Source organism: Chelonus insularis, unplaced genomic scaffold (genome assembly GCF_013357705.1).
Source record: "Chelonus insularis isolate UGA/USDA-ARS -01 unplaced genomic scaffold, ASM1335770v1 contig_30_pilon, whole genome shotgun sequence".
NCBI classification, from domain to species: Eukaryota; Metazoa; Arthropoda; class Insecta; order Hymenoptera; family Braconidae; genus Chelonus; species Chelonus insularis.
The window spans coordinates 119902-128815 of NW_023276482.1; the positions used below are offsets into that span (position 1 = coordinate 119902).

General features: G+C 34.9%; 1 protein-coding gene across 1 annotated transcript; it reads left to right on the top strand.

Annotated features, from left to right (window-relative positions):
- The first annotated feature begins 4338 nt into the window (after positions 1-4338).
- Positions 4339-5782, top strand: LOC118065353 (uncharacterized). Its single transcript, XM_035080557.1, has 3 exons — positions 4339-4780; positions 4836-4940; positions 4995-5782. The coding sequence occupies exons 1-3, from the start codon at positions 4339-4341 to the stop codon at positions 5780-5782; spliced, it is 1335 nt and encodes a 444-aa protein (XP_034936448.1).
- Positions 5783-8914: the final 3132 nt, after the last annotated feature.

An 8914-nucleotide genomic window follows, 5' to 3' on the forward strand; every position in this document is an offset into this window, starting at 1 on the left:
TGAAATTATTGTTCTTATGATTAAAATATTTCCACTCTCTACATTTCAAGAAAATCGTTATTTAATATAAGTTATATTTGGTAATTGATATTCTCGAACTTTCAAAAAATTTTTTTGGATTATGGCACTCATTACAAGGTCATCCAATTCCTATATAAATCTTTTTAAACACGCTTCTCTATCATTCGTAATTCTGAAGTTTATCTAGTATAGTCAAAAATGAGTGCACCGAACTATTATTCTGATTTAATTAAAATGATGAAGGAGGCTTATGCTTGCAACATAACATGAAAAATTCGTAAATCATTTGGTCGTTGGAGGAAGCCGTCAATCAACAGAACAATTGATTCGGTGGGAAGATTTAGAAAATGTTTTCAGGAATCGAATTCGCACTAGTGTTGTCATTAACTGGCAACATTTAGAGTTACGAGACTTTTTATTCGACGCTGAAAAGCTGATTACCGAAAAGTTGACAAATATAGTGACAAGGGAGGGAAATTTAAAAGTGAATTTTGTCCTTGCTTGTAAATCTAGTAATCAAACAAATAATAGAACAGCTGTAGAAATTAAGTACTTTAATTTAAAAAATGAAGCAATTTTGCCGTCAACAGACATAAAAAAACATTGTCTAAAAAATGTTGTTGACAAACTACTAACAAAAGTCAAGGATTTTCAAGAACGAGATTCTGGTTGGTCACTTGTAGAAATCGAATATCTGCAAGTCAATATTAATCGTTATTAACCTCTATCAGCTGGACAATCTACATTTATACCTCTACCAAAATTTATACAACAAAAAAAAGCAGTACTAAATATTAAAAACAACGATCAATGTTGTTTCTTTTGGGCTGTTACTGCAGCTCTTTATTCTGTTTTTGTAAATTCAACAAGAACAACAAGTTCATATCCTGATTACAAAAGTGTACTAAAATGTAAGGGTATCAACTGTCCCACAACCTTACATGATGTTCCAAAATTTGAAAAACTCAACGATTTAGCAATAAATGTGTATGGTTTAGATGACTGTACGTATGGTTTAGATAATAATTGTGAAATTATTCCGTTATATTTAAGTAAATATTATAAAGTAGATGAGCCATGTATTCACCTGTTAATGGTACAAAGGAGAGTAGAAGTGGGTGATAAAAATAATAATATTAATCCAGTTTTTCATTTTTGTCTGATAAAGGATCTTTCAAGATTAGTTGGAAATCAAATTTCTAAAAATGCACACAAACTATTCTCATGTGATAGATGTTTAAATTACTTTAAGATAGAAAAATCATATAAAAATCATCAAAAAGATTGTATCAATATGAATGATACGCGAATTTTACTTCTGGAAAAATGTGTTAAAATAAAATTTAGAAATTTTCATTTTAAAGAGCCTGTGCCATTTGCTATCTATGCCGATCTTGAGAGTATTCTTGAACCTGATAATGAAGGTAATCAAAAGCATATTACATGTAGTGTAGCCTATTATATGCACTGTACATATGACAATTCAAAATGTCGATTTAATCTTAAACGTGACGTTAATTGTATAAACTGGTTCATGACTGAGTTGAAAAAAATAGCTGAAACTGTCAAAACTTACCCAGAAAACGTAGTCGGGTAGGGCGGGGCTAGTTGAGCATAGAAGCAAGTTGGGCAATTAAAATATCTCTTAAACTATTCACCGTATGCATAAACATCTTATAGCGAAGTCGTGGGAGGGGTAATAATCAAGCCATCGCTAGTGGCAGCTGGATGAGCGAGTAAAGCGCCTGTGCGTTTTGTTTATTTTGTGACCAAAAAGTAAACACGTCGCTTATCGCAAGATTTCATCTGAATCAGTCTATTGTTATTTGTTTTCAACCAGGTAAATGTTATTCTTCCGGAGAACTATTGTAGTTTTGATATGTGGAGTTATTTTGGGTATAAGTCTTACAATTTTTTTATAACCTCGCTTTTGTTTTAAAATTCCGGGTTGGGGTTAGTTGCTGTTACGTCCTGACGAACTTCACTTAGATTTAAGTAAAGAAAATAAAAATACTATTACATCTACAACTTTAAACAGATAGGTTACAACCACCACCAAGTCCAACGCACATGTACGTGCAGCAGGCGAAAGCTAATGCGCACGCGCTTGGACTTAGTGTCTAGCAATTTAATCTTATAATTTTAAGTATAATCAAATTGATTCCCTGACAACCCAGGGATCTTTTTAGTAAAAATTAATCATGCCATTAAGGTAGAATTTATTGTTTTTATAAAATTTTTACGCAATTTGTAGTTTTCAAATAAAATAGGATTAAGGTTGCCGAGCGGCAAGGTCACCCGTCACCGCTAGCGCGGCGGGATGGACGGGGGCCTTGAGGCCGGCAGAGTGGGGCGCACGGCTAACAATACCTTCTCGCGTTTATGCTCTCCTAATACCTCATGAAGAGGAGAGCGACTTTAATTATTAAACAAATCCATAAATATTAAATATTTACCTGCCGATTTTTGGCAGGTATGTTCCTCATAAGCGTCCGTATCACATAGGACCCCAAAAATCCCCTAATTTTTACATTTTTTTTATTTTCACATAGGAATACGTAAATGAAGTGTGTGTATGTCAACACACACACACGTCCACCAACCGATGCGCGTTCCCACGCAGCGTCAGGCAAAAGTTTAAACAAAGTGAGATGTGGATTTGTTAACCGGACGTTCCCAAGACTATATTCTAAGTAATTAGTGATAAGCAGTATTAATGTAACAAACTAATATTTTGTTACAAATAATTAAAAACGCAAAGAACCGCGTTATTTTCGGCGTTAAAAATGCTAATAGTTAAGAAACCTCATAAAATAAGTCAGGTAGCCGCGGCAGCACACCTGTATCTGTACCACAGCTCCTGAAAATTCATGAACACCTGAAAATAATGTATCATAAAGAAAACAATTTGATCTTCAAGAAAAATATCAAATGTGCGGGAAGAAAGCCGACGTCAGCGATAAGGCCCAGAAGGCTCGACGTTGTCAAATCTGCCCGAAAAGTCCTGACGTTGCACCTGTATCACCATGGATACAGCAACGTCGAGCACGGAGCTCCCGAGCCGCCGTCGTCGCTGACGTGATCTTTCTCCTCAGTTGATCTGCAAATCTCAAAGAGTGAACTTGTCACTCCTTGTGAGGTATATAAATTCATTATAATAAAACCCTCAAAACTATCTGTCAGTCTTTTTCTTTACTACTCCCTATACTCTACCTCCTCTACACCCACATGATTGAGGCGCAGTTTGTATAACCCGTGCAGTCATGCCTACATTTCTACACGCTACGTTTCTGAGTTTGTTGTTCTGAGGCGCAGTTTGTATAACGCGTGCAAACAACATTCCAGAGCGGAGACGTTCCTTTTTTCCCCCATTTCCCTAGACTCGATTTGTTTGAATTTATTTATTTCACAAGTGCGCGAATTTTTACCTTTCGACGTTTTGTTTGAATTGGATCCTCTAGAATAGTTCGAGCGAACACTATTTGTAGTCAAGTGAACCCTCAGGTTGGATATTTTTGGATTACTGTTGTGAAATTTTAAGTTAAAGTGAACTGTGAGAACCATGTGTGCATGCCCTCATGGCTAAATCCAGAAGGCGAGGCATCAGAGCGGGCTGGAGGGTGCAGATGAGGAGGATCATTAAGGACCACCACAGGGGACGCACCCATCTATCCTCGATTTTCCAGGAGGAGACACCAAAGCCCACTTTACCCACCGGCAGAGGAATCACCATCCTGAGTGACGAGGTGTTGCTGGATTTTAAAGTGATTCTGGTGATCCCTAAAAACTTCCAATAACTACCCAGCCATTTATCCCCAGTGACATTTTTGCGGGGTGGACCGACTAATTTCGTTGACCTTTTCTTTTTGGAGTTTTTTTTGTGTTGTTTGTGTGTACATCATTTTCTCAACCATGAGTAATCCAGCAGCCCCAACGGTGAGTATTTAATTTCTTTCCCTTTTCTTTTCGTTTTTTTTTTCCTTTTTTTTATTATATTTTCCATTCGTTTATCTATTCATCTAATATTCCCCACTCGGGTAAATTTTTCGGTTTCCCCTATTTAAATTTTCGCGGTTCTCAACGCGTTAAGGTGAGAGCGCTGTATTATCGGCAGCTTCACAACCGTTAAGCGTGTTTACATGGGAATTAATTTGATAAACTGACTCCCTGTTTACCTATCGTTTGTAAAAGCTCCCTAAACTTGGAAATGTCATTTAATTTCAGGATAATTAGTCAGGACGTAACAGTTGCTATAGTTGCTCAACTTACCCCACGATTCAAACAACTAAAGTAATGAATGTTTTATTTTTTGTCCGGATGCGGATTTACAAGAGTAAGACTACAAGATGTTCTTATGCTACTGAAGATTTAAAAAATGCTGCGAGGGCTGTAAACGATGGAGGAAAAAGTGTTAATGCCGCTGCTAACCAATTCGGTATCAAACGGATGACTTTGACAAGATTTTTGAAGAAATTAAATGAAGGTGGTGATTTATCCATGGGCTATGCAACACTGAGGCAAGTATTTTCTTCTACACAGGAAGACTCACTGAAAAAATACTTGCTACAAATGGCATCAATCTTTTATGGATATTCTCCAAAAGACGTCCGTCGCCTTGCCTATGAATGTGCTGCTAAATTTGGCATTAAAATTCCACCCAGCTGGGCTGCAAATAAGATGGCCGGAAAAGAATGGCTTACGATGTTTTTAAAACGTAACCCCGAGCTATCCATACGAAAACCAGAACCCACTAGCCTTGGTAGGTCAACATCATTTAATGCGCATCATGTTAAAGTTTTTTTTTGAGAAATTAGCGGAAGTAATAGATAGATATGGATTTACTGAGGCAGACATTTGGAATGTAGATGAGACAGGTGTATCCACTGTGCTGAAGCCAAATAAAATTGTAGCAGCCAAAGGTAAGCGCAACGTCGGCGCAAGGACTTCTGGATAACGAAGGACTAACGTTACAGTAGTAACTGCTGTATCTGCTTTTGGAAATGCTGTACCTCCTATGTTTGGATTTCCAAGAAAACAGTTTAGGACACACTTTCTTAACGGTGGTCGCCCTGAATGTATAGGAGCAGGCAATGCTAGTGGATGGGTTACAGATGAAGAATTCTATCAGTTTATGCAACATCTTATAAAATATGTGAAACCATCCATTGAGCACCCTGTTCTATTAGTGCTGGATAATCACTCCTCTCACTTGAACGTAAAGACCCTAACTTTGGCAAAAAAGAACGGAGTTGTGATGTTGTCCTTTCCACCGCATTGTAGCCACAAATTACAACCGTTAGATGTGTCAGTCTTTGGACCGTTCAAAAAATATTGCGCTGCTGCTCAAGATGTATGGCTACGTAACAACCCGGGGAAAACCATTATAATCTATGATATACCAAAAATAGTGGCTGATTCGTTGCCGTTTGCTCAGACAAATATAAATATTGTTAACGGTTTCCGAAAGACAGGCATCTTCCCGTATAATACAAACATTTTGGGTGAGGATGAGTTTTCACCGTCATTTGTAACCGATCGACCTGAACCAGAAACTATCGAGCCGGAAAAAAATCATCCAAAGCAAGCTATGATGTCCAGCACTGAACCTAATTCCATTCTTTCTGCCTCTACCAGTCAAGCTGAACCCGAACCTGGCCCAAGCAACAAAGAAAACGAGATGTTCAACGTTCGACCAATACAAGTATTTTTCTCGGAAATTGTACGACTCAAAAGGCTGGCCCTAGAAAAGCAGTTGAAATAACAAAAGAAAGAGGAAAGCTGCAATTTTAACATACACTCCCGAAGAAAAACGCTTTAGAAGAACAGCAAAATAAAACCACCAAAAAAAGTTAAGAAGCCAAAGAAGAACATCGATAAGAAAAGGAAGAAGGGTGTCTGTAAAAAAATAATCATCACAGTCAAGTGATGAAAGCGATGATGATAATTGTTCCTGTCTGATTTGTTGCAAAGGCTATGCTGAAAGTTTACCAGGAGAAAATTGGATCCAGTGTCGAGCTTGCAGGGAATGGGCACATACATATTGTGTTCCAAGTGCTGGTCTTATTTTCGTTTGTGTCAATTGCAACAGTGACAACAACGATTAAGATATTCATGTCCGATTTTGAAGAAAAAGACTGAATTCCTGAAGTCAGTCTGAAGATACGCTGATGTTTTGTTTATTATATTTTCAGATAATTACTCAAAGAAAAATACTTTATATTTCGTTGTTCTGTCACTAAGACTATATAAACTTACTTTGACAATGATCATTAAGTTCCAAAGATCTAATTAATATTTTTTTAAGATATAAGCTAAATGAGTGATAATAAAAACATTTAAGTTTGTTTTTAAATATGAAGACTGAATCTAATGGTGAAGTTAATCTTAAGATACGTTAATGTTATGTTGATTTTAATTTTGCTTAACTGTTCAAAGAAAATAACTTGTCTTGTTGTTCCGTCACCAAAAGACGATAAATGAAGAGCTGATTGTCAAACACATATTTTACTTCATATCTAGTCAACATTGAACTCATGGTTTGGTCAGACATTCTTAGTAATCAACTTGCCCCATACCCTTGCTCAGCTTACCTCACCAATGGGGCACATTGAGCATACTTGACTTCCTGTATATAAATAGCTGTAGCTCTTAAATTCGATTTCTTACAGAAAAATTACTACGGACATTTTTGCTAAATTACGATAAGTTACGAATCCATCAAGCCACTTAACAACTCATTGAGACTTATCATTGAGAAGCTATATCCGTTCAAGTGAAAATTTGCTCAACTAGCCCCGCCCTACCCTACTTATGAGCTTGATCTGTTACATTACTACACTGCACCTGGATTAGCTTTTGATGCTATGTTGAAATATACGGAAATTGAACTTGAACTCTTGGACAATGTGGAAATGCTTAATTTCGTAGAAAAAGGTATTAGAGAAGGAGTGGCACAGTGTTTAAATAGATATGCAAAAGCAAATAACCCGTATATGTGTAATGATTATAACCCGAATGAAAATATATCATATCTCATGTATTTTGATGTAAATAATTTGTATGGAGCAGCAATAAGTGAGTACCTACCGACTGAATCATTTAAATGGGTGAAAGATGACATCAATATTTCTAATATCTGTGAAAGAATTAAAAATATCTCCATTGATTCTCTAGTTGGTTACATTTTTGAGGTTGATTTAGAGTATCCAAAAATCTTACACGAGCACCATAAAGATTTGCCATTGTGTCCTGAACACCGTAAACCTCCAAACAGCAATAGCAGCAAACTTATGACGACATTATTACCTAAACTTGAATATGTGATTCACTACAGAAATTTAAAACAATGTCTCGATTTAGGAATGATTGTAACCAAAATACATGGGATCCTTAAATTTAATCAATCACCATGGATGAAGGAGTATGTAGATCTGAATACAGATTCTCGAAAAAAATCTAAAAATGATTTTGAAAAGAATTTCTATGAATTGATAAATAATGCAGTTCACGGAAAAACAATAGAAAACGTTCGGGCGTATAAAGATGTAAAGTTTGTAACACAGTGGGAAGGTTGGTATGGTGCAAAAAATCTCATTGCTTCTCCAAAATTCCACAATAGTATAATTTTTGACAATGACATGGTAATAATAGAAATGGAACGAAAAAATATATATTTCAATAAGCCGATATACGTAGGATTTGTAGTTTTAGATCCTTAAAAAATGTTTATTTATGACTTCCATTACAATTTAATTAAGAGACAATTCACAGACAATCAGGTGAAATTATTATACACAGATACAGATAGTTTAATTTATCAATTCCTTAATGCTGATATTTATGATTGCATCAAAGATAATATACATAAATTTGACACCTCAGACTATCCACCAAATAACCGTTTTTATATTCCATTAGTTAATAAAAAAATTGTAGGCCTTATGAAAGATGAAAATAAAGGTAAAATAATGACGGAATTCATTGGTCTAAAAGCAAAAATGTACACATTTAAAGTTCAAAATAAAAAAGACAAATATAGTAAAGCAAAGGGTGTCAAAACTGCAACAAAAAAATCTATAAAATTTGATGATTACAAAAAATGCTTACTTAATCATGAAAAATTATGTAAAACGGAATATCATACAGTCAGCAAGAAACATGAAGTACATACAATTAGTAGACAAAAATTAGCATTAAGTTGGGAAGACAATAAAAGAGTTCTTTTAACATAAACAACTGATACACTTTCTTGGGGTTATAATTTATATCAAAAAGTGTAAATAAATTATTTTAAATATGAGGTTTATGTTAAAAAAAAAAAAAAATTTGTAAGAAAAAAAATTTATTCAATAAAAAAAGAAATATCATAAATTATTTACATTAGTTTGTATTGAACTCATCTTCTACAAATAATATGACAAAATCATCTTCATTCTTATTGGTCTTATTTTTTTTTAATTTTCTTTTAACATTCGTTTATTAATTTTATCAAGACGTTTAATTCATTTTTTTTTCTCTTTTGATTTGTTGTTGTTCTTCATGAGTTAAAGGTATCCATTGAATATTAGCAGCTTCATCTTTTGTATAACATGATAATTTTTGAGCATCACTATACATATTGTCAGCCATTGTTTCTGGCTCTTCAGCTAAAGACATTTTGGCAGTTATTGTTTCAAACTCATCAGTTAGAGACATTATAAATCTTCTATGTACATCCAGCTATTGTGTGTTTTATCGAATCCTAACCACTTGACAAAAGCTTGATTACCACGTTTTTTCAGAACTTTTTCTATCAAACAAATATCAAGGTATTAAACCTTAGTTAATTCTTCTTGATAAAAACCTCCTTTAATCGGTTGATCTTGATAGTCGACAAGCTTGTAGGTTACTGGAT

Bases quoted from the DNA above. Each gene is read 5' to 3' on its own strand.
- LOC118065353 (XM_035080557.1), top strand. From the start codon at position 4,339: ATGCGGATTTACAAGAGTAAGACTACAAGATGTTCTTATGCTACTGAA. The intron at 4,781-4,835 runs GTAGGTCAACAT...TTGAGAAATTAG, and splicing joins ACCAGAACCCACTAGCCTTG to CGGAAGTAATAGATAGATAT. The intron at 4,941-4,994 runs GTAAGCGCAACG...CTAACGTTACAG, and splicing joins TAAAATTGTAGCAGCCAAAG to TAGTAACTGCTGTATCTGCT.